Source organism: Pezoporus wallicus, unplaced genomic scaffold (genome assembly GCF_028554395.1).
Source record: "Pezoporus wallicus isolate ANWC-B61680 ecotype Strahan unplaced genomic scaffold, APGP_CSIRO_Pwel_v1 contig_13071, whole genome shotgun sequence".
Taxonomy (NCBI): Eukaryota; Metazoa; Chordata; class Aves; order Psittaciformes; family Psittacidae; genus Pezoporus; species Pezoporus wallicus.
Genome location: NW_026641407.1, coordinates 285,817 through 310,242, shown reverse-complemented (window position 1 = coordinate 310,242; position 24,426 = coordinate 285,817). Strand labels below are relative to the sequence as shown.

Here is a 24,426-nt window from a genome sequence, read left to right as displayed (position 1 = left end):
AAATCACTGCATGCCAAAACACATCCAAGAGTGCATACAAGTGCAGAATACTGAGAATATGGGCAAATCACTTCCCATATCAGCCAAAGCACAGACCACACAGGGGTCACAGAGATGCTCATCAGCTCAGATACCCAGGCAGGGTTTGTCCTCATCCGGACTTGCACTTCCTGCACTGTCACACGCTGGAGCAGTGCTCCTCACACACCCTCCCTGCTGCAGATCACCCCCCTCTCTCTTACCTCAAGTCAACTGCACTAAACTCAGGCATAAATTTTCCAGGTGGGAAACCCAAGCAGCATTGGGAACACCTTTGTGGAGCCCCTGGGGACTTCATCTCTTTGCCGTTAGAAACCAAACGTAAATGAGCAGAAGGACTGAATCAATGAGCAGTGGTGATGTCCACTCTTCATCAGCTCAATACCCCCGAGTTCCTATTTGTCTTACTGAGTTTTCCAATTGTGTATTTAGCTACAGCAATTATCCACTAAAACCAAGCTTAGAAAGGATGGCCAACACACACAGATGGGATCCATAGATCTGCACCGGCAAAGAAACACACAATACTGATGAATCACAATGTCACGGACAGAGAACACCCCATACATTCAATTCATACTGAAACCCAAATAGGAACCCTTGGTTATGCTACAAGCTGCTTATCTCCCATCTTTCAAGTTTATTCAACACATCTGGCATGTTTTTGGGCATTCAGTAGGAAGGAAGTGAAAAAGATTTGTTATTATGGGAGGGTGGGAAAATACAGACACAAAGGAGATGCAGAGTGACAGCTCTTCAGTACAGGAACCAAGCTCCCTAACATCAAGCAGTTACCAGTGAGCTGCTTTGCTTTTGCTACTGGCAACACCAAACACCAACCTGCGCATAACAGCTGAACTACAAATGCAGTAAAACAGGAATATGGAAAGAAAACCTTAAAACTCCACACTATGGCTTTTCAGAGCGTATCAGGCATTCACGTGTGTGGGCTCTCAGACAACAGCAACCATAGGATACAAAACACACCCAATAAAGCACCTTCACCCATCTCTAGTGTTCCCCTTCAAACCCAGCCTTCCTCCAGAACACAGCCACAACACATACACACACAGAGGAATGGCCAATCTGACACCAGAGTACTGCACAGCTCTTTATTTCATATTGACAGCATGATTCTCAACCAGTACTATCTCCTAACAAAAACAACTGTATTTGTGGCCAGAAGGTAAAAATTAGATTGCTAATCCTGTAATGAACAGAGTAAATCAACTGTATGCCACGTGTGGACACTGCAGAACGGGGAAAAACAACAAGTGACAGGGCTCCACAGCTCTCGATACCAACAAACACCCAAGTGACAGCCAGCTCCAGTTTCACCCTGCACAGGAGCTCACAGCTCTAGGAACAGCGAGGCTCTATGGAGGCCCAGTGACACCTGGTGGCTTCCAGAGACAGAGCCAGAGGGTTACAGCCCCACCACTGCTTTCTTCACAGGCTGCTCAGCCCCACATCCAAACTTGCTCGTGGCACCAACACCACCTGAGTGAGCTACGCTCCAAGGATGTGCTCAGCGTGCAGTTTTCCCCCTTGCCAGCTACCAGGTTCCCAGTCCTCAAAGCTCAAACGCACTGCTGCTCACAGAGTGTAAACTGTGATCTTGATATCAGTGCCTTCAAACACCTCCTCAAGTATTGCTGAAACTTTACTCCAATCCAGGCCATCAAGTCCACATCCAATCCTGGAAAACGAGACATGAAATCAGCTGTTAACAGCCCCTTTTGGAGCATGCTGTGAACAACCAGCCCTCCGAGCAGCTTCAGTTTTGTGTGGCACTAACCCAGCTCATAAAAAAAATCACAGAATCCCAGTCTGGTTTTGTTTGGAAGGGACCTTAAAGCTCACTCAGCTCCAAACCCTGCCACAGGCAGCGACACCCGCTAGAGCAGGTTGCTCCAAGCCCCACCCAACCAGGCCTTGAACAGTGCCAGGGATGGGGCAGCCACAGCTTCCCTAGGCACTCTGTGCCAGGGTCCCCTTGACCTCATAACGAAGAATTTCTTCCTAATACCTAAACTAAATCAACATAATGCACTTAAAGTAAGGAAGCAACCAAGCCTGGATGTTTTGCTATCATTTAAATACAGTGTGAAGTGCAAGTTTCATTTGTACAAGTGACCAGAAGAGAAGTGGATTCCTGAACTCGTATTTCACAGCAGAGGATCATCTCGCAGACATCCTCATACACAAAAAGCACTGAAGTATTTAGATTAGAGTAACCCCACTTCCTACCTAGGCATGGAGATGTCAGTAACTCCGTTGTTCAGAGAGTGAGCTTTCATGGCCTCTAAACTCTTCCGCATACTATCGTATGTTGGTTTGTGAGAAGCTTTCTTCTTTGTAATCTAAGCACAAAAGTAAAAAAGTCAGTTGTGCCTTTGCCATGATCACTGCAAACTGCTTTTTTATAATATCATATCCCACTACATTCCAAAGGTCCATGCCCAGAAAGAGACATGGAACACCCCTTGTTTCACAGCTTAAAACAGTGTAATTTAGCAGCTAGTTCTGTCCATTTAAAGCTTAACTACACATACAAACGGTTCCTCTCTATTAGCACAGCTCACTCCTCTCATTTAGGGGAGCAAAGTCAAAACCTCCCCTTGACTACTAAAGCCCTCATCATCTTATCAAATATAGTTAGGCAAGTACCCAAGTTAACGTCACACTCTCACCAGGTAGTAAATGTATCGGTCGTCTCTCTGGAGCACTGCCACCTCCCCAGTCTTCTTTTCTGAAGTGAAACAATTAAGAACTTGTTTTAAATCACTCCTATACCATTGTGGAATTCCCCTGCACCCCACGCAGCTTGGAATGTCCTTAGAGAGCTCAAAGTCCCCCCCCGCCGAGCCTTCTCTTCTCCAGACTGAATCCCTCAGGTCCCTCAGCTGCTCCCCATCAAACTTGTGCTCCAGGCCCTGCCCCAGCTCCGCTGCCCTTCTCTGGCCCCACTCCAGCGCCTCAATGTCTCTCTTGCAATGAGGGGCCCAGAACTGGATTCAAGGTGCTGCCTCACCAGTGCCCAGTGCAGGGGCACAATCCCTGCTCTGGCCCTGCGGCCGCACTGCTGCGCATCCAGGCCAGGATGCTGGGGGCTTCTTGGCTGCCTGGGAACAAGCTGCTCACGTTCAGCTCCATCAGTCGGCAGCCCCAGCTCCTTTCCCATGAGCAGCTTTCCAGCCACTCTGCCCCAAGCCCTCAGTGATATGCTTTAGTGGTGGTCTTGGCAGTAATGGGGTAATGGTTGCAACTGATGATTTCAAGTCTTTTCTAGCCTGGCTGATCCTATGATTCCAAATCAAGGGTTTCCCCTTCAGCTCCTGCATGTCCACACTCACGTTGATCCAACAGCTCCTGCACACCTCCAAACTTCTCCTTGAAGAGCCGGGCTATGCCGGCACCCATGCGGCAATCCTCGCTGATGCAGTGTGCCAGAGCATCTTGTGGGGGGCACGTGAAGAGGTCCCCCTTCACGCATTTCAGCTGTAAAATACCACAAACACAAGGGCAAATAAAAGCAAGCCCAGAGTGCATATTCCACTAACGGGATTCTCAGAAACAGGGAATCTGGCCAGCATGGCCAGTGAAGAGTGTAAGGACTTGAGCTTTAAGATGCAGCCCACAAGTAAAGGACTCAGCATCAATGAGAAGCCCAGCGTACAGGGAACTACCTTTTCTACAGGACCAACATGCCAGCTTACATGTTAATGTTACTAAACCAATGCTTAAAAAGGAAAACTACATACTATGGAGCACAGTTGCATTAGTGCACATCTTCAGCACACCACCAGTGAGCCAGCGCTGCGTACCCCCATACACTTCAGCACCCCTACGCTCTTGCACAGCATGTGCACCACTGACACCAGCATGAGGAACTGAGCACCATCAGCCACAAGCCAGTTTGCTCCGGCACACTGCAAGCAGCTCCCGCACTATCAGCCTCTTCACACAGACACCTATCACAGCAGTAGCCCACATAACCCATTTCCTACGCACTCTCTCCTCCTGATCCTTGGAGAAGTGGGTGGCCATGGTAACGTGGGCTATGCTGAAGGCTCCTGCAGCTGGAAAGATGACAGAGAGAAAAAGAGAGTTATTAGGAAGCCCACACACACACGGGTGCAAGGCCAGGCCTACTGCATCAATGGGGACCACCACGACACCCCGTAGGCACAGCACCCCCGCAGGGGCACCACACAGGAGCCACCCTCAGCCCTCCATCAGAGCACCCCTACCCTTGAGGCCACCCCTCAGCAGCCCGCACCCGCGGGAGCGCCGTGCAGAGCGCTCGGCGTGGCCGCAGGGCCGCTGGGACGGGAGCCGGCAGCGCCCCGCCCTCCACCGGCCGTGCGGGGGGAGCGGAGCGGAGAACGGCCCCGCCGGCTGCGACAGATGGGCCGCGGGCAGCGCGGGCTGCGCCTCCTCCTCTTCCCCGCTGTGCCGGGTGTGAGCCGAGGGCAGGACGCGGCTCCCCCCTCTCCAACCCCGCCTTCCCGCCCCGCACCTGGCCGTCAAATGTCGCCGGCAGCGCTGCTCTCCGTAGGGAGGATCCGGCTGTGGTGCGGGGTGAGGAGCCCGGGGCCGCCGAGCTGCCGCCTCCGGGAGCGGCCGTGCCCGCCGGGCAGGCCCCGGGCTGAGGCCGAGCCGCCCTGGGTTGCTCCCGCAGCCGTGTGGCGGGTGAGGAGCTCCGACAAAACCTGGTCCCCCGTGGTTTATTACTGCTGCCCTCAACTAGCGCAGGTCCTGGCGTGGGTTATCGCGCTGGTTCGGTCTCAGTGTGGCTCTGCTGAGGGAGCTGTTAGTACATGTTCTGTAGCCCCATGGCAGTGTGTGTGTGTGCAGGTATGAAGCACGCTGACGGAACATGAGGGCACTGTCAGGCAGCCCAGGGCCAGGGAGGAAGCAGTGGCTGAGGAGGCAGCTCCAGGAGCAGTGTGTGCCCCTGCAGTGCATCACCTGGTCCTAAAACTGGAGCAGTAACGCTGGTGCTGTGGGTTTGAATGAAGGGAAGTTGGGCTGGTTCAGCCTGAAGAAGAGAAGGCTCCTGAAGGGGAGACCTTGGAGCAGCTCCAGTGCCTAAAGGGGCTGCAGGAAAGCTGGAGAGGGGCTTGGGACAAGGATGTAGGGACAGGCCAAGGGGAATGGCTTGAACCTGTCAGAGGGGAGACTGAGATGAGCTCTTAGGCAGAAGCTCTTCCCTGTGAGGGTGCTGAGGCACTGGCACAGGGTGCCCAGAGAAGCTGTGGCTGCCCCATCCCTGGCAGTGTTCAAGGCCAGGTTGGACACAGGGGCTTGGAGCAAGCTGCTCTAGTGGAAGGGGTCCCTGCCTGTGGCAGGGGTTGGAGCTGGATGAGCTTTAAGCTCCCTTCCAACCCCAACCAGTCTGGGATTCTAAATAATCCCTTGGGAGGACCGTGATCAAATGCCTGTAAAATCTGTTTGTGACTTTGGGTGGTGGCAGGCAGTGCAGAGAGCTGGGATTTCAACCCTTCCGGTATGTGAAGTACACAAGACAGCGACTCAGCACAGGGTGTGTGAAGAGCCATCCCCAAGCCCCGGTGGGCCTGTGCTCAAGAGCTGGTTGTGGTGTTAAGGAAGCCAGAAAGCTTTTGGCAAACAGCTTTTACTGGGCCTGCTATTGGAATACATCCCTGATGAGTGGAATGTGGGAGCCGTCTCCTGCCAGGCCTGTGTTTGGTGTTAATGTGCAAGAAACCAAGAGAAAGTAAAATCCTTTTGTTTTCTTAGGCTACTGTGAGGAGTAAGGTGATGGAAAAATGATGCATTCTTAAGACACATGCAGGGCACTGAAGTACAAAGGATGGTTTAAAGAGCAGGAAGCACTGCAGCAAGTAACCACAGCAACTGTCACAGCTAAAGTTGTGACTGGGTTTTGTGTGCTTCTTTGGGAGCCTGGGGGTTTTGGTGCTTTAGAATTCCAAGATTAAAGTTACAGGCTGCTTTTCACTAATGTAGCAGGTACTTGTACAGTCATAGCATAAATCAAATACCTCATTAAGAGTAAGAGTAAGAATTCTTCCCTTGTGGATCTACTGAGAAGAAACCTGAGGGAGAAGGAGGTAATGGAACTGAGTGTTTTATTTCAACAGCGTGTTCCTCATATGTGCAGGCAAGAGTCCAGGAGCTCTGAGGCAGTAAAAGGCTGGGGGCAGTGAGAAGTCTGCTGGTTATCCTCAAATATAGGAAAGGAGGAAGAGGAAAAGGATGAGGAGGGAGTGCTGTGTAGTTGGGGAAGGAAAGTTCTGCTTTGCTTTGTTGAACTCCTGAAATGCAGCTTGGTTTTACATCTGAACTTTGTGTTTGGTGAGGGGATTTAACCATCACATCCCTCTCCTCCACCAATATGCAGTGCAGGCATCAGTCTACAGCCCAGAATATTCAGACTTGAAGGGTAAAATGGGAAGAGAAAGAGGCTCATAGCTACTATTTCATGCACTGAAGATATTGAGAGCATTGAGATTGTGGTACTTTCTGCTTCGTGGTCAAATGAGCTGCTCTTGAAATGCCAATTGTAGTTCTGTTAGTGGGTGCTTTGAAAGAGGTGGTTCTGACATCAGTGCCAGCAGATGGTTTGCTTTTCAGGCACTGTCAGGTAACAGTAACCTTCGCACAATAATCACAGGCTTTGTTCACTTCTCTTGCCAGATACACAGGCTGAGGTGCGCCTTCCACCGTGCTGGAGCTGACCCGCTATGGAGCAGTACACAGCAAACAGTAACAGCTCCACAGAGCAGATCGTTGTGCAGGCTGGACAGATTCAGCAGCAGGTATGGAGGGTGGAACGGGTGAGCTGGTGTGCTCAGAGCTGTTACACATCATCTTGTACTCTCAGAGTTTCACAGGACCAGCCTGATGCTTCATGATACTGTCTGGATATGCGTTTGCCTGGCTTTAGCCACCTAATCTGCGGTCACTGATCCGACTTGAAGTCAGAGTAGATGTAAAAATGACTTATTAATAAAGTTACAGGTATACAAGCTACAAAATTCCACGTTGATGGGAGTTTGCAAACTGGTGGTGACCTGAGGAAAGTAACAGATCCCCTCTGAAAATAGAAGAAATGTAGTATTAATAGAAACAGTCTGGTGTCCACAAGGAACAGTGTAGTTTCCCCCCACATTTAAAATAGGCTTTGTTGAAGCCCATAGAGGCTTTCTCAAAAGGAGTATTTGAGATCAGTCATTTCAGAACTACAGGTGGAGCAGAAAGAACACACAGCACAGGAGTTGCAGCAAGACATGTAGCTTTGGATTAATTCATCCTCCAGAAAGACATTTCTAGCTCATGTTCTATTGTGCAGGTGAGAAAGGCCAGGGTTTTTTAAGGGCTTATAGATTTTTCCTGTTAAATTTCACCCATTCAGCTACAATAACACATTTTCAGGTGAGCTGTGCTGCTACTGCTGGGTTTTGTTGTAGCTTGTGTTTACTGTAGTTCAAGGCAAGGGGAATTTCTTACTTTGTTGTGCGAATGAGTGGGTGATGTTTTCAGTGAGATGGGCTTTTGTCACCAGTCTGATAGCAGGGACCAGCTTCTCCCATTGCTTTTAATTGACATTTTTAGTCAGAACAAGAACGTACTTGAGGTTAAACATAAAGAATTATCAAAAACACCTGCTACAGCAGATACATTTGGTTTTCTTGACGCTTCATAGGTGCCAATGAGGTAAATACATACTGTGGCTTGCTTCACTTTTAGTACATGCTCTTAAAGCCTGGGTTGTGTATGACATGAAATGTTTCTCTAAAATAAAACGTTTAACAGGCCTGTTGTAGTACAGCTTTTAGTAGAGAGATGTCCTTCATCTCCCCAGTGCTAACACAGTTAACACAGATATTTTGGGACTCTTACTAAAGAGGCTAAAGATAGAAAAGGCTTTTAGATTCAACTGCTCTTGCAGCCTCTCAAGATTGTCCTTCAAGGTCAGCGTGGGAAGACGTTGATGTGGTCATGACATAGCTGAAGCTATGACTGGAGTCATCTGTGCTGCTGCTCTGTGCAGGAAGGAATTTATGGCCTTTATTGTAACTGACTGCCAAAAATCTGGAACCCCTCCACAGTGAGGAACATGGGCAGTGAAAGGAAGAGTTAAGCAGAAAGGCAGCAGTCTGAAACACTGAGGCTGAGATGTTAGATTCTGCACAATAATCTCATGTCTTTGGAAGGTATTGCTGTTTGGGATAGTGAAGCCTGTATGCAGTTCTGTTGGTATTCCTTTCTCAGGTTTGTAAACATGTTCACATTCCTTATGTTCCAAGAGCAGTGTGTATGAATTTTCAATTCACCCTCTTCCAGCAAAGTGTCGTTGTCTCTTGTTGGAGCTGTGCGTTTCCATGTTTCAAGCTATTCCTGTTCCTATTCCCAGCAGCAGGGTGGTGTCACTGCTGTCCAGCTGCAGACTGAGGCCCAAGTGGCATCCGCCTCAGGCCAGCAAGTCCAGACCCTCCAGGTAGTGGTGATCTCTCTAATTGTGTTTGTGAGCACTGCATGACTCTCGCCATCGCCACATATCTAATGCTGTGTTTTCTCCAGGGTTTGAAAGAGGAACAGGAAAATTTGCTAGCAGTAGTATTTGTGCTTTATGCAAGGTGTAGGGTTTTCCACGGAGAGCTTTTCCTTGGATCTCAAGTGCATGCCAGAAACCCTGATGCATCTAGGAATTCTGGCTGTATATTCTGAAAGTGAATAGTGGTTGAAATGGGACTTAAAAGACAAAAAAGCCACCAAGATGAGGAAGAACCAATTCAGATACATAACTCAAAAGATTTCCTGTAGTTTCAGGGAGATGGGATTTCTGATACCCACTGTGAGTAGCTGTGTTTTCACTACAGACAGGGAGGTGGTAGAGCTTGGAGAGTGAAACTTTCTCACCTGTGATTAAAAAGGGCACCTGAGGACAATATTGGCCTCTGTGAGATGGAGACATCTGATTTCTTATTTATGTGTGACCAGCCCAGGGAAACCCTGAAGTGTGTATCCTAAACTGGAAAGAACAGTAAGGTCATTTCAAACCCTGGTTTGTGTCAGTGTGGAGTATTTTCTGTCTTGCAAACTCCATTTCATTAGCTCACGTCAGAGGCTTTAAAGGAGCTGAGAAACCCTGCATAGCTGCAGCACTTTAGAAGTGGGGCATTTCTTACTCAGGATTTGGATTCTGTTTGGGTTTGAATTCTTCAGAGGGGAGTTCCAGGAGGCTGGAATGGTCTTGCCAGGTGTAAAGTTGAACACAGCATTTTTTATGTTCAGAGTTCATCTGTAAAGCTGGCTGACATGAATTGCTTGGGTCATTGTGGCCTCCTGGTTGACCTTGTGGGCCCCCCTTTCTTTTTTTGTTCTCTTTTCCCCCTGCTTGCTCTAATACATTAACAAGAATCCCGGAATGAATCATTTTTGTTTCTGCTTATTGGATATTGTACTGCTGACTGTGCTTCTCTGGCTGCCATGAGCATGCTTGTCTCCTTCTCTTTATGTTGTGATTCAAAGCAAGCACTGCTGATGTTTGGTAGGGACTTGTATGCCACAGGCTGAGGAACAGAACAGTGGTGCAAGGGTGACTGGAAAGTCACACTATTCTGTGTGGGGTGTTGATCACTGAGGTACAACCGCAGTTGCTGCTGTGGATGTGTTAGTATGTAATTCACTTGGGTGTTTGAACTATGCAAAGTAAAGTGTTTTAGGGGTAGTTCAGTGTGTGCTGGAGCTCTGTGCTGATGTTCAGCCTGGGGTTCTGCAGTGCTGAGTACTGCAGAGGAGTAGCACTCGCTATTGCCTGGTCTTGAAATTTGCAGGTAGAAAACCCAAGAAGTCAGTGAGGTTTAATCAGGTTTTTTAATCATTTCTAAACAACTGAGAGTGTGGCCAAGAGTCATCACCTGGTTCATAAAACTCATTTCACGTTTAAGCCATGGAGGTATGGTATTGGCAAAGATATATTCTGAGGACTTAGCAGGTGAGGGTGTTTAAACAGAGAGGTTTCCTTTGCTTTTCATTGGCCTGTTTCCTAGTGACCAGAGACATACCTGATCTCAGTCTCCAGAGACTCTTATGCTGAGTTTACAAATACACTTGTAAGCGTTGTTGGGCCAAGTGGCAGCTGCTCATTGTCTTTCTCTGTTCCTTCCTGAGCTACACTTTGTGTTGTTACATTCATAATTTGACTTAATACCCATGAAAAGGTTCCCTGAGAACATCCCACGCAACATATCAGTTAGGAAATGGAAATGTTGTAAGCATGTAATTGGGGAGAGCTGAAGCTACTTCAGAATCTGTCAGAATGGCTTATTTAGAGCTTTCTCATTAGGAACTCCAATTAAAGATTAGCAGGAGTGATGTGAATAGTGAAGTTTCTTTTATTACACTTTGCTCTTGGGCTGTGCATGAAAGTAGTTATTGTGTCGGGAAAATTTAGCTGTGCTTTTCATGCTTCATTGCAATTAGACTTGGAAGTTTTGGTTAGACTGCAACAGAAAAGGATAATGTACTAAATCCAGTAGCACATCACGGAAAAGAATCTAGAAATTAAAGATACTTGATGGTGATTGTGAACCTGGTTACTGACTGTTGCACAGTTTCTCTGGTCACCGCATTAAAATAGGTAAGCGTTCAGCCTCCTGTGGGAGCCACCTCAGTTTCTGGCTTCAGGTCACCAGACTTTTCATTGTTGTGTTTGCTTTTTGTCCCTTTTCCCAGGTCCAGGGTCAACCCCTGATGGTACAAGTAAGCGGAGGCCAGCTGATCACATCAACGGGCCAGCCTATCATGGTGCAGGCCGTGCCAGGGGGTCAGGGCCAGACGATCATGCAAGTCCCTGTTTCTGGAACACAGGGGCTGCAGCAGGTGAGATGAGCCTCATTTTATTTGAGGTAAACTGCAGAGAATGAACTGGGATGTTCTCACCTCATCAGATATTGTATTTGCCTCTTGAACTAAACTGGGCAAAGCCGGTTGTCCTCCAGCTGTGGATTTGGCAGTGAGCTGCGTGTTAAGAATGCAATGGCAATTCTTTGTGTATTTGATTTTTGTATTTTATGGGATGGTGCAAACCTTTTAAATGAGATCCATTAAAACACAGCTGGAGTTGGTTTGGGGTTTTTGGTTTGGGGCTTGTGTTTGTTCTATTTTAGCTGGCCCTGAACAGCGTAGTTGTGATCTGGTGCCTACTCAGTTTTGGCTCAGAAAGATGATTAATTGATTGCTTGAAGAAAGCTTCTTGAAAATAACTCTTGTGCTTGAGTTCATTTAATACACGATGGCTGAAGGCAAATTGAAACTTTCCTATTGCACAGAAGGTAATCCTGTAGAAGGTATAGAAGATGGATTTTATTAGATTACAAGTATTTGTAATACTTGTCTAAAAGACGGTTTTTGAATTCGAACAGGAGCTCACAGTGTGTTCCTCATAAGCCAAGGGAAGAGCTGTAACAGTGGCTTAATGAAAGTGTTCTAGTGATTTGAAAATGGGATTTAGGAATCAAGTTGAGCACAGTCCAGGAAGGCATCTGATGTCTCGGTGTTTTGGAAGGTTTATTTAGTGTTTATTTAAAATCCCTTTTGTTGAAAACCAATATATTTTGTGTAAGGTTCTTTACAGTCTGCTTGGTGGAGGAAAATCCGTACCTGAAGCATCAGGTTCAACCCACATTCCAGTTTCTCTTTTTTAAAGTAAGAAATGTTCCACATTGCTGGAAAGACTTCTCTGCAAAGCTGAAGGCAACTTTTATCTATGTCCAGGAGGATTTCTGTGTGCTGGATAATTAACACTTTGCAGATTTCTTAAATCTTAGTCCTCTTTCACCTGACTATTATTATTCTGGTTTCATGTAAATAACTTACTTCTTTTGACCGTTTTATTGTGTGAGCAGTGGAGAACTGCTGCGGTATAATGACACCAGCATATTATGTTTCCTCTATTCTGCATGACTGTGACTGCTGTGTCACGGGGAGGAGTAAAGTAAAACTCTTCATTTGAAAATGGAAAAAAGAGAAGAATCAGTGGTTTCATTTTCTTTGCAACAGTAAATCATCCTCAGAGATGATTTGGTAATGCTGAGGCCAAGGAGGGAGAAATAAGAGGCATAGTTAATGTTCCTTTCTGACTCTTTCTTCCACAGATTCAGTTGGTCCAGCCAGGTCAGATTCAGATTCAAGGTGGGCAGGCTGTGCAGGTACAGGGGCAGCAGGGCCAGACCCAGCAGATCATTATACAGCAGCCACAGACTGCAGTTACTGCTGGCCAGACACAGGTAACTGCACCAGCATGAAAGGGTTTTCTTGAGAGGAACAGGAAGAGAAACTTGGCAAATGACTTAAGATGTGGTTAAGAAAAAAGGGGGAAAGGCATTATTAATATTGAGGAGAACTTGAGAATAAATTTCATGTTTTTGTAGTGTTTTCATACATAACTCTGGGGCAGAATAAATAGATTGCATGTTTTTATCCATTGTGTTTCTGTACTTTATTGGTTCATGGTCGGTTTTGTCTATTTGTTGCAATTTGAAAACATGAAGTATCACTAATGTCATACTTGCGCCATTTGTGATGTAGTCCAGTCATGCCTGGGGTTTCTGCTGGTTCTTTTGTTTAGGACCGAAATTAATAGTTCTTCTTTTAACATAGTCATAGCAAGACAGGAAACGTAGAACTTGTTTCTTTCAATATTAAATATGATACTGTTAGAAAAAGTATGATATATGTGCTTGAGGTGTTTTATCTGCAGTTCAGTGGGTTTGTGCTCCATCCTATTTCTTCATGCTGGTAATAAAGCAAAAGAAATAGATGCCTGAAACACCTTAAGCACCATGTATTAATTCAGGAATTGTAAAAGTTGAAAAGCGAGCAATTTGTAAAGTTATTGTGTTATTTGTTTTGTTTAGACCCAGCAACAAATAGCAGTGCAAGGACAACAGGTAGCACAAGCAGCTGAAGGCCAGACCATAGTCTATCAGCCAGTTAATGCTGATGGAACCATTCTCCAACAAGGTATGAGTTTTGGTGTGAAGAGAGTCAGGACTTCTCAATATCTCTGCCACAGGTGTTCATTGCCTCGTAATCACTGTCAAAGAAAACACTGAGTTGCAGTGCTGGGGGTGCTCTGAGTGCAAACAAACTCTTTGGCAAGGGCTGTTTTCTAACAGAATAGAAAGGTGTTTGCTTTTACACCTTGGAGTACACACATCTTTCACCTGACATTGGGATTACTGAGCAAATACAAACTAGATGATCTTAAGGTCCTTTCCAACCCTAACTATTCTATGATTCTATAATGCTTTTCTGGATCTTTTTGCATGCTGTGGAAGGATGAATGAGTAAAAAGCAGAAGTGGGACTAATGGTGTTCCCTTCTTTTTGTGTGCGTGTTTTTTGGTTTGTTTTGGTTTTGTGTTTTTGTCTTTTCTTTTCTTAAAAGTGACAGTCCCTGTTACAGGCATGATCACCATTCCAGCAGCCAGTTTGGCTGGAGCACAGATTGTCCAAACGGGAGCCAACACCAACACAACCAGTAGTGGACAAGGGACTGTCACAGTAACGCTGCCGGTTGCTGGAAATGTTGTCAATTCAGGTGGAATGGTTATGGTATGTATTGACCTTTCCACTGATATTCTTAAAGGTTTGAAGTTTCAAGTTGCCTGTACACAAACTGTTGTCTGAGATTAACGTCGCCTTAATATCATCAGTCTTCTCAGTAGCATTCATTTAGGATTTAACCAAGGGAAGTTTTGAGCTTCAGTGGCCTGTGTCCTATTGCGACCTGGGTATTCTGTGCTTTCTTTCTCCCACAGCAGATTGAGTTCAGAAATCTAGAAACAGAAATTCAAAATAAGTTGTTAACTGATAAATAAGGCTTAAAAAAACTGAATCAGCTCTTGCTTTTTTTGAGGATTCCTTAGTATTTGTTTTTCTGATTCCTAAGAGGGCTTTTTCTGCCAACTCCTTTGTAGTGTGAGGCCTTTTAGCTTGCATTCTGTTCTTCGTCCCCACTAGATGTCAGCAGCTCTATGAGTAATCCTTAAGAAATTACCATATAAATTAAAGAAGTGATAACCAAAGAGAAAGGGAAGCAGTGAGCATGTCCTGTATGCTTAATTGTACAAGAAACAGTAGCACGGTCATAAATTGTACATGGTATTGAAATTTCACCATTATTAAAAGAAAATAAAATCCCTGAGCATGACTTATGAATAATTGATTTCTTTAAATTTGTTCTTGTTTGTTCTACAGTTTAAGAACAACTTTTATTACTCCTTTTAATTCAAGTAGGTGCATTATCTAAACCAAACCCAAACGCTTTCCATTTTCACGTTCATGGGTTTTCTTTTTTAGTTACTTTTTTTTGCATTCACTTTATGTTCTCAGCTACAGGCACTAAACCCACATTCTCTGTACAGATGGTACCTGGAGCTGGCTCAGTACCAGCTATCCAGAGAATACCTTTGCCTGGGGCAGAAATGCTGGAAGAAGAGCCCCTCTATGTAAACGCCAAGCAGTATCACCGGATCCTGAAGAGGAGGCAGGCACGTGCTAAGCTTGAAGCAGAGGGAAAAATTCCCAAAGAAAGAAGGGTGAGAATATAATTCCCATCTAATCCAGGGTTGCTCAATGGGAAAGGCATAGAAAATCATTTGTGCTGGAAAATGAGGACTAGAATCTTAGTGATCTTCAGTTACTACTTTTGTGTCTTCATTAGCTACATCAGAGTAATTTTAAGTCACTTGGTGGCAGTAGTGCTTCCTGTGCCTGCTTCTGATTGCTGAATGTGACCGTAGCTGCATTGCAAATGGGCATTTACTGTTAACACTTCATCTTTGGGAAGGATGGGGACTGGGTAGGCTTTTCTAGCAGTCAGGAATTTCCCCTACTCTGAGTGCTGAAGTAGAGATGGTGGGCTGGTCTCATTGCCTGCTTCATCCTGTCACAGAAATACTTGCACGAATCTCGGCATCGTCATGCCATGGCCAGGAAGCGGGGAGAAGGTGGACGTTTCTTCTCACCAAAGGAAAAAGACAGCCCTCATATGCAGGTTGGTGGTGGTTTGTCTGCTCTTTGGACAAGTGCCACTTTCGCTTCTTTACTATACGCTTTGGAAGTGAATTGTACTGTTCTGTTTGTTCTTTTTTGGGCTAGGCTGCTGACCTTGTTCCCTTTCAGGCAGTGTAAAGAAATAAGTGTCTCTGGTAGAGAGCAGGTGTCTGTTTGCCTCGAGTAATTAACTTAACAGTAATACTGATAGAAATGTATTCACTGTGTTGTACAATCAGAGAAGGCTGTATTTGTCCTAACAAATACAGTCTTTGCAGTCTGGTTGCATACCAGAAGTATGTTTTTAGGACATGAATTAAAAGTAGAGGCACCTTATCTGCATCTGCTGGAAAATTAGAGGAGGTGAATATCTGATTCCTAGCTGTATGGTGATTGGCATAAAAAGTGCATGACAGGTTTTCAAAGGAAGGGACACATTAGAGTAGAATTAGCCAATTCTGTTGTTGATTAGTGCTTCAAAGCAGTGCTGTGGCTTCAGCAGAAGATTTCTTTTTCTGAAGTAGAATCCTTCCCAGGTACTCAACCAGTAATAGGTCTTCTCTATCACGAGAAACAAAACATTAGCAGGAACTACTGAGATTTATATATCCCATTCTCATACACTGGCCTGTAAACACCAGGAAAAATATGACATGTTCAGAGATCAAGGAGCGTCAGGAGTATCTCCTCTTGATAGTTGTGCATGCTTCTCTCTGCTGTTACAGGAAAATATTGATGTTACAACCTGGTATGTATTTTGTATCTGTAGGATCCAACTCAGACCAATGAAGAAGCAATGACACAGATGATCAGAGTGTCCTAACTGCTGCTTAAAGAAAAAATATAACTGAGTAGGATTCCTGTCCCCTCTGCAAGTCTCTCCTCTCTTTCCAGTGTATCAAGCAAGTCTTTCAATGGGACATTCACCATATCACAGCCCATCGTTTTCTACAGAACAAGCACCACGTTGTCAGTATGTGGGTTGGGATTTTAACTGCAGTTCACTCAACAGAAAAAAAACACTCAAACTTACTGACTTTCTTGGTATACTCTTCTGATCCAGCACAGGGATTTCAGAGGCTGAGCAGTGCTCATGCCTTTGTTTCCTTCTTTTAAACATCTCTTGCATTAAGATTGGCCATAGGTGAGAGTGTGCTGCTGACTCGGTGATCAGCAATAACTCTGGCATGCTGAAGCAGGGGCAACAAAGACTTCTTGGAGTTATGGCCCTTCTGTACAGAGACTTCATCCAGCTTCTAGCAACCAGCACCAATGTGGCTACACCACACAAAACTACTTTGTTTTCCTGCAGAAACTTGTTATTTACATCCACTCCTTACACCTTTGGACTTCACTGTCAACTGGACTGTTCCCTGTTGTTGCGTCTGCACTTCTGAACTGGCAGAAACTGAAGGGGCATTCTTTTAAGTTCACCTTGTAAAATATGTAAAAAGCAAACTCTTCTCTGGGAAGAGTTCAGCAATCTAATCACCATGATAGAAATATTTCATGATCCCTGCAGGACTTGATATATTGTGTATCTGTTCCAAGAAGTAAGATGGGAGAGGGTGATGCGGGGATAAGGATTTAATTGGTAACAGCAGTCTCTGGGTGGTTTTTGGTATGTTTATTGCCAGTAGTTGTTGCTTGGAAGAGAAGTGGGTGCTAGTATAGAAAGGTTTAAAACTTTTAAGTGAGTCTCTTCCAAAGGATTCCTTCTAACCTGCCCATCCAGTGCGTGGTTCCTCCAAAAGACATAAAATGTGTGATAGCACTTGACCATCTTTGTGATGGTGTTTCTTGATGTCTGTTCTAAATCAGTTCTACAGTTCTCTCATTCTACAAGGAGTGAGGGATTTTATGGCAGCAGAAGCGTCGGGCGACCTAACTCGGCTCATCCTGGTGTAACTGAGGAGCTGTTAAACACAGGAAGGCAGATATTGATGAGCCTTTAGGCTTTTGATAGACTGCCCTCTTTAAATAAAAAACAAAGTGGCACTTAATCCATTTTTTTTAAATGTAAGTACTCCTCTTTATTTTTCATGACCAGTCGCTGGCTTCTGCCTGAGTGTCCTGAGAAAACATATCTTGAATTCCACAGCTCATTCTGGATTATAAGCTTGCTCCATTCTTACTGATTTGAAATTTGGCGATGGAAACTGTGGTTCATAAGCATTTTAACAGGTGATACTTGCATCTTTCTTTCTCCTCCCATCATGTGTGAGTTCTAAGATGCTCTGTGTATCACCTGCATTCTGCCGTCCCATCTCTTCCGGTTCTTGTGGTCTGTAGTTCAAACACAAAACTGCCAGGAGTTGAGCATGGGATTGGCAGTATTGCCAGGCATTGTCACTGAGGAGGTAGTGATGAACCCAATAGGTAAAGCTGCAGTGGCCAGTATGGGTTCGAGGAAGGCAGCCAAGGATGGGTGAGACTGGTTTAAAGTCAGTGAACTCTGTTTTCAAGTAAATGCAGCTTGAAAAAAAAACCAGCCCTTATTATTTCTTGTCCCCTCTGCTTTTCACATTCACTTAAAGCTTATGACTAAGTACAAAATGGAGGACAAATCAGCAAACTGTAGAAGACTGAGAGGATACAAAAGGACAGAGCCTTGGAAATTCTATTTACTTTAGATAAGAAAGAGAAATTCTGGACCTAAGAGTGTGAGAAGGTGGGAAGGAATGCAAGAAGAGGGAGCAGAAATGTGGAGAAATGCTACATTCTACATTGCCAACAGGCAATCTTGGAGGAAGAGCATGTCAAGATACTAAGGATGACAGCATTTAGGTCAGCCACCCATGGAGGTACATAGCCAGTGAAAGAACACAGCAATGCAGATCTGGCATTTGTTGCAGGCAGCTGGATTTTCTCAGTGCAGTTCAGTTCATTTTCCTGAAGCTTTAGTGCCATGTTCCTGTCGTTACCACTGCTGACGTGGTGAACTGAGGCTGAGGAGGAAGCTTGGGCACACGGTTGACGCCTGCGGCTATGGGAGGTGGTGGCCAGTTCTTGACATGCAAATAAATCTGTTAATTTTGTCTTAAATGCTATGAGTTACCTAAGGCTCTGCTCACAAATCTTAACGTTAGGGGTTTTCCCTAGTGGTTGAAAAGGCATTTGTTTACCTCCATTGCATTAATGGCATCTTTGGTGCTGTTGGTTGCTTCTGCCTTAAAATACTTGCCCAGTTTGAGCACGGTGCTTCTGTTCTTCAGTTGGCGACTATGAAATGCTCACCCATTTCAGGAAATACGTAGCTCTCTTAGTGAAGGACTAACAAAGAAAAAATCTGCTTTATTTGAATTTGCAGCGTTATTGTAAATATTTTTTAAGCGCATCTGTACAGTTGGTCAGTGAAATATTCATGTGCTGGAGGCTTATTTCTGTGCTGGAGTAAGACAGCCTCTCCATAACGTTTCTGCTCTTCAGGTCACAGCTGATCTCCGTCCTGGAGAGCTCCTTCTGAAAATTGGAAGTCAGGAAAGCAAGATTATTGCTCTGACAGGTATTTTTTTTAATGAATAATTTCTTCTTTTCTTAAAGAACTTGTAAACTTCAAAGCAGCTAGGATGTTTTTCCCACTAAGCTCTTCTATATAGGTTTTCTGACCCGTTGTTGTAGAATGTGTGTTAAGACCTCTGGATTTGTGTTACATAGGAAGTCTTATTGTTAATACTTTCAGTAGTGATGTGAAAGCCTGAGTGCTACTGTCCTGTTTTTCCTTTGCTTTGGGTTATATGTATCACTTCTAAAAGTAGTGTTTGCTTGGCGAGACTGGAGTTATCGGTCAACACCATGTTTACCAAAACTGCTTTCTTTTCCTGGGTAAATGGGTTTAATTGGAGACGTCATCAAGTTCAAACCTCTCTAGTAATTAAACGGGAATTCTTTGTAGATTTGCTACACTTGATCAGATCCTCCCATTTTGGAGAGCGTAAAAGAGAGGATAAAGGAAGAGGCTCGGGCATAATTGTGGTCGATTGACCCAGAGAGCACTGGAGTGGCGAACCGATCAAAAACCAGTTTAATGGGAGTGTGAAGAACGGGGTTTGGAAAGCGGTCCCCAGGCGATGCCACGCGGCTGTAAGGCCCTGCATGTTAAAAGGGGGCGAGAGGAGTCTTCTCTTTGTGAATGGGTGTGGGGAGGGTACCGAAAGGAATGAAACGTGAGGCAAAGTTTGTATATAGTTAAAAGTTTATAATTTTTTTTATATAATGCATTTTTTCAGGTGTATTTCGGTCTTTAATAGATGCAATTGTAAGTACTGTGTACACTCTGCAGCTAATAAAAGTTTATAAACCAAGAACAAGCTTTGCTGCTTTTTCAGACCTCTTGAGCCAAGCGGCAGCGGTGACACGGGGCAGGGCAGGCAGTGCTGAGGAGCACCCAGCAGCCGCTGAGCTCTCTCGCCCTCCATGAGGGAAGGTTGTGGGCAGCGGACATCTTGGTGTTCCTCTGCTCCATGCCCATCCGCCATCTTGCTGCCTGAGGCACTGCTGTGCCCGCCCTTGGGGCCAGGCTGAGGGTGCTCATTGGCTGGGGGCTGCTCTGGGACACCTCTGATTGGCTGGTGAAGAGCACTCTTCCTCACAGCCTGAGGAAAGCAGTGTCTCAAGATGGCGGCTGTGGGGTGGGTTGTGTCTGAGGAGGGGCTGCCAAGGGGTAGGAGAAGGCTTTGCCTCCCCACTCAGAGCCCAGGGAGTATGATTTATTATACGATTGTTAGGTTCTTATAGTGCACTTAGGGCAGTGCTCTTAGCAGTTAGCAGCAGGTACCAGAGGAAGGTGCCCAACCATCAGTTCTGTATTTGTGTACTCCCTATCGGAGATTAAAACAGTCCTCTTAGCGTTTACTGCTTTTGAAGTGAGACAAGAAACAAATAACTGTTTCAGCAGCTATCTTACATTTGGAGTGAGTTTTAACTAGAAGGACAGAAGAGACCTTTTGAGGCACCAAATGGAAGGTATTGATTAATAGAATCATAGAATAGTTTGGGTTGGAAAGGACCTTAAGATTATCCAGTTCCAACCCCCCTGCCATGGGCAGGGACACCTCACACTAAACCATGGCACCCAAGGCCTCGTCCAGCCTGGCCTTGAACACTGCCAGGGATGGAGCATTCACAACCTCCCTGGGCAACCCATTCCAGTGCCTCACCACCCTCACAGGAAAGAATTTCCTCCTTAGATCCAATCTAAACTTCCCCTGTTTAAGTTTTAACCCGTTACCCCTTGTCCTGTCACTGCAGTCCCTAATGAAGAGTCCCTCCCCAGCTTCCCTATAGGCCCCCTTTAGATACTGGAAGGCTGCTATGAGGCCTTAGTCCTAGAAGAAACTCCTGTCCTCTTAACATCCTGTGCTCTGTCCATCTGATGCAGCCAGTTCCTTGGGCGCTGCAACTTGTCTTCCTGTTGCCATCAAAGGAGGGAGAAGCCGGGAGGACGTGTGAGACATTAGCCAGGTATGTGTTTATACCATTATTCAACAGCCAAACCAGAACTAGGTCTCTAACCAGCTGTCTCTGACAGGCTTATCTGAAGACACAGCAAGGTTTGTCATGTCTCAAATGGTCAGAGGCTGCTCGTACCCATTAAACCATTCCTGAATGTGGTTCCACAGCTCAACAGAAGTGGATTGGGTGGGCTGCTGGTGCTTTCCAAACTTAGCTACCAAAGATGCCCATTTAAATTGGGTCTGAAGATAATTCTTCCTTCATTATAGGCAGTTCAGGTTACGAGCAAGTCTCCATCATTTGCACAGAAGGAAAATACCTGTAAGATGTTACAGATTTAGGAAGATTTGACAATGTTTCTTGTGTCTTTATTTTAAATCAGGCAGTTACATTTTGATAGTTTGTGACAGGGGACTGACAACATCCATAGAGATAAACTGTCCCTAGAAACACCCTCGAATTTCTCATATGATAGCAGATCATCTTCAGCTTTTTAGGCAGAAAGACGTGTGCACCAGTGAGCTTCTCTATTAAGTTGGTTATTCATCTTCTATTACTTTAGGATCGAAGGCCCCCAGTCTTGTCACTGTGTATGCCATTGCATCCTGATGAGGGTCTATGCAGGCAAAGGTTCAGGTGCTTTCAAACAGACAAGTAGGATAAATAAGGAGTCAGATTTGTGTGCTGCAGCCTCTTACATTAACTGTTGGTCGCTGCTGTTGTGCATCATGTCAGACCTTAATGGTATGGTCCCCACACCAACACTTCAGACAGCTCAAAAGTGACCCAAAGCACAAGGGTGTCAGCCATTCATTTTAACAGAGCTGGTTAATGCAGCTGGTGTGGGGTAAGCTCGGAAAAATTAAAAATAGCAGCATGCAAGAACAGAAAATGGGAAGCTGGCACAGGAAGGGAGGGATGCACTCGTGCAAGCCTGTTTAGGAAGCCAGAAATACGTTTCTTTAGCTATTATTAATGGCAAAAAGCTTCCTGTCATGTAGCCACACCAGACCAGTCAACACAATTTCCTTCTTCCCTACCCCTCTTCCCCCTTCAGGATTGTACAAGCACTCGCAGGCAGGCAGAGTGGAGTTTCTGTGCTTCATGGATGTGTTCTCTGCCTTTTCATGTTCCTTTTCCTCCCATGCCACCCAGTACCGAGGTTGGAGTCTTCTTGGGATCTTAATACCAAAACATTAAACCTATTTTTGTACCATATTTGGCACCCTCAGGCTCCAGCTCTTAGAATGCAGATGAAAATCTCAGTCAGATGGCTTTTGGGATTTATCCATAATCCCTAATGAACGTTTGCAGATAGCGTCATGATAACAGGATTGAGGAGGTCAGTCAGTGTGTGTGTAATTTATTATGGGTTTATATTGCAGCATGGGTGTGGTATGATTAACAAGCACCAAAGGCAAGGAAATACGGAGTTATTTCTTTGTCAAAATAACTAATTTTGGGTGTAAATTCTACACCCATGTGTTCAAACTGAAGGGAGTTTATACTATAAAGTAGACAAATGTTTTTCCACAGGACCCTTCTTTACTAAAACACGTCAAGTGCATTACTTGTGTGTTTCAAGCCCTCCAGTGACTGGCACTTTATCAGTTGCTACCAGAGAGAAGTAGTTTCCTGTATTTGGGTTTATAGTTGCCTATTGTTTAAAAATAGAGTGATTTGGAAAAAAAATACACCCTAGGCTCCCACTAGATTTGCTTACCAAAACTGGGATGCTGGACTATTAGAAAGTGCAGGTATTTTTGTCAGGGAAAGTTTGTGGATCCATGTGCCTCAACATTTCAGCTGTGTTCTCCCTCACACCCCAGACACATCCGACCTCAGCAGTTGGTTACAAATTGGTAAGTTCAGCAAAATCCTGTGACTAAGCCCAAGGCTTTGGGCTGCTTTGCTGAGGTGGACCTGTTTTCAGTTCCAGAATGGGGAGCTGTATCCTCATGGCGTGTCCATCTCATGCAATGAAGAAGCAGAGCTAACACCAGCACAAAGAGAACTCGCAGAGGACAAGGAAATAAGCATCCCCAGGGTGATGATCACTGGAGATGAAGTTGGGGTGGCAAATGGGAAATCTGGATCCCTGCTGCCCTTTGTGGGCAGGGGCTGTCAGGCTCCAGGGCTGCTCTCAGGTTCCCTGGGACCCCTCAGCTGATTTCTTATGCCTTATACAGGTTTTCTACATGAGTTATCAAAGCTTTTCTGTGTGAAAGGTTTCTGTGACTGGAAAACACTTTTAACTGAATGGAAACATTTGTGCAAAAGCTGTTTTTTAGTTCTCATCGACTTGAAAAATTGCTGTCCCAAACCCATTTGGTTTTGATTAATACAATCCTACAAAATGGTATTCAGTGGTTTTGATGGGAATCCATAAAATATTATTTTCTTTTTATTTCCTTTGAGACTTTTTTATTTCATATGGCAAAAAATAATTTCCTGGCCACTTCTGCCTCTAGATACATACAGGTACATATTGTGGTTCTGTGTTGAACTATATAATGGAGTTTTACCCTGTCCTTGATAACCTCTAGTGGGATCTTTATGTCTTGGTACACCACCTTTTGCTGTAAAGCAAAAATGGAAGTGACACATCATTCTTGATTTAGCTGTCTCCCACCCTGTGCGCTGTTCACCTTGTAGCTCACCCTCAAGTGAAACCACTACCTGTATTCTTTCCAGCAGAATATTTTTCACATCACCCATAGAGAAACGTGCCAGAATTCTCTCTTGGGAGTCCTGCCATGATTCCAGGGCACCACAGTTACCATGTGGGAATACTGAAGCCAGGTTTTGTCACTACATCTGCAGTGGTGTGTGGCTGTGGATGGGCTAATTTAGCCTCTGGAAATGAGTTTAGCCAGAGCACAACCATGGAGTGCCTTATCTGGTTTGGGATCTGAACTGCTGTTTCTGCATGGTGCTAAGTGGGGTGCATATACCAACCTGCCCAGCTGGGTCAGAGCACTTCTGCAGAGCATAAACACACCAGCACATTTTAAGTGTCACCTCTTCTTTGGGTGATGTGCTGTGACCTCGTGTACTGCAGCTCTTCATCATGGCTCCACACAAAGTCAGATAATCAGTTTGATTTTATTTAGCTTTGCAAGCAGTGCAGGGAAAAGAATGTGAATGCCCTTGGGTTTGGGGTCTTTCTGGGAGAGCAAAATGCAACCTCACTTTGGGGAACGATGAGCAATGATCACGTGTTAGTAAACATCCCCTTAAGAGGGTAGAAAAAATACAGGGAGAAATACAGAGAGCCAGTTCATTCTGTCCTTGCAAAGAGAACTTTGTGTTTTGAGAAAGAAGGAAGCAGGCTCAGGGCTGCAGGGAGACTTCCCATTCCATTCTGTTATGTTCCACAGTCCCTTGCACCTTTCCACAGTGACTTCACCAAGGATCCACACAGTGTTCAAGGCAGTTTCTGGGAGTTAGTCTTCATCACCTTGGAAAGACAGGATCTGTCACCTGGCACTGCTCTGAAATGGCCCGAAGTTGGTGGGTCTCAATGCAGACCCTGGTGAAATGATAGGGGGATGAGTATCTGGAATAACTGCCTGATGGTGCTGCTGCTGGAGAGCACAGCAGAGCACTGCATTCCCAAAGGCTTTAAAGAGTGGAATCTCGGTTAAAATACTGATTTTTAGACAAATCTTAGCTTTCAGTAGAAGCCGTCTAGTTCTGGTTGTGCTTTCGGGGAAAGCCTTTGAGCGTTTTGTGGAAACATGTAGGACACCTTGAAAAAAACTGAAGACAAGGAAATAACCAGCCCTAGTCTGAGAAGGGTGATCACTAGAGATCAAATGGGAAACCTGGATCAGTTCTTTATCACTGATTTCCATGAATCAGGAAAAGGTTCTTGGAT

At 45.3% G+C, this 24,426-nt stretch overlaps 2 protein-coding genes and 1 long non-coding RNA gene across 21 annotated transcripts; 2 read left to right on the top strand and 1 right to left on the bottom strand.

Annotated features, from left to right (window-relative positions):
* Window positions 1–1,137: 1,137 nt before the first annotated feature.
* OARD1 (O-acyl-ADP-ribose deacylase 1) lies at window positions 1,138–4,311 on the bottom strand. The gene is made up of 5 exons (XM_057423551.1): window positions 4,293–4,311; window positions 3,396–3,540; window positions 2,733–2,791; window positions 2,290–2,402; window positions 1,138–1,738 (listed from the first exon to the last, which is right to left on the bottom strand). The coding sequence occupies exons 2-5, from the start codon at window positions 3,460–3,462 to the stop codon at window positions 1,636–1,638; spliced, it is 342 nt and encodes a 113-aa protein (XP_057279534.1). The 5' UTR covers window positions 3,463–3,540; window positions 4,293–4,311; the 3' UTR covers window positions 1,138–1,635.
* Window positions 4,312–4,576: 265 nt separating this feature from the next.
* Window positions 4,577–20,026, top strand: NFYA (nuclear transcription factor Y subunit alpha). Of its 19 annotated transcripts, none has more exons than XM_057423529.1 (11): window positions 4,577–4,797; window positions 6,732–6,845; window positions 8,444–8,530; window positions 10,768–10,914; window positions 12,189–12,320; window positions 12,951–13,056; window positions 13,483–13,649; window positions 14,462–14,635; window positions 14,992–15,093; window positions 18,522–18,597; window positions 19,421–20,026. In XM_057423529.1, the coding sequence occupies exons 2-11, from the start codon at window positions 6,771–6,773 to the stop codon at window positions 19,510–19,512; spliced, it is 1,158 nt and encodes a 385-aa protein (XP_057279512.1). In that variant the 5' UTR covers window positions 4,577–4,797; window positions 6,732–6,770; the 3' UTR covers window positions 19,513–20,026. The 19 variants fall into 19 exon arrangements, with proteins under 19 accessions (XP_057279512.1, XP_057279516.1, XP_057279513.1 ...); XM_057423533.1 differs by having other exon boundaries at window positions 4,579–4,734; window positions 6,724–6,845; window positions 13,501–13,649; XM_057423530.1 differs by having other exon boundaries at window positions 4,580–4,734; window positions 6,724–6,845; window positions 8,444–8,527.
* Window positions 20,027–20,722: 696 nt separating this feature from the next.
* On the top strand, window positions 20,723–22,951 carry LOC130606919 (uncharacterized). The gene is made up of 2 exons (XR_008974107.1): window positions 20,723–21,200; window positions 22,480–22,951. It is a non-coding gene; the product is annotated as an uncharacterized LOC130606919 (long non-coding RNA).
* The last annotated feature ends 1,475 nt before the right edge of the window (window positions 22,952–24,426 follow it).

Coding starts and splice junctions, on each gene's coding strand:
- OARD1 (XM_057423551.1), bottom strand. CDS start 3,462: ATGGGTGCCGGCATAGCCCGGCTCTTCAAGGAGAAGTTTGGAGGTGTG. Junction 2,792..3,395: donor GCAGGAGCTGTTGGATCAAC/GTGAGTGTGGAC, acceptor GTTTCACTTCAG/AAAAGAAGACTGGGGAGGTG. Junction 1,739..2,289: donor ACTGACATCTCCATGCCTAG/GTAGGAAGTGGG, acceptor CTCGTTTTCCAG/GATTGGATGTGGACTTGATG.
- NFYA (XM_057423529.1), top strand. CDS start 6,771: ATGGAGCAGTACACAGCAAACAGTAACAGCTCCACAGAGCAGATCGTT. Junction 13,650..14,461: donor ATTCAGGTGGAATGGTTATG/GTATGTATTGAC, acceptor TTCTCTGTACAG/ATGGTACCTGGAGCTGGCTC. Junction 15,094..18,521: donor AAGACAGCCCTCATATGCAG/GTTGGTGGTGGT, acceptor TCTGCTCTTCAG/GTCACAGCTGATCTCCGTCC.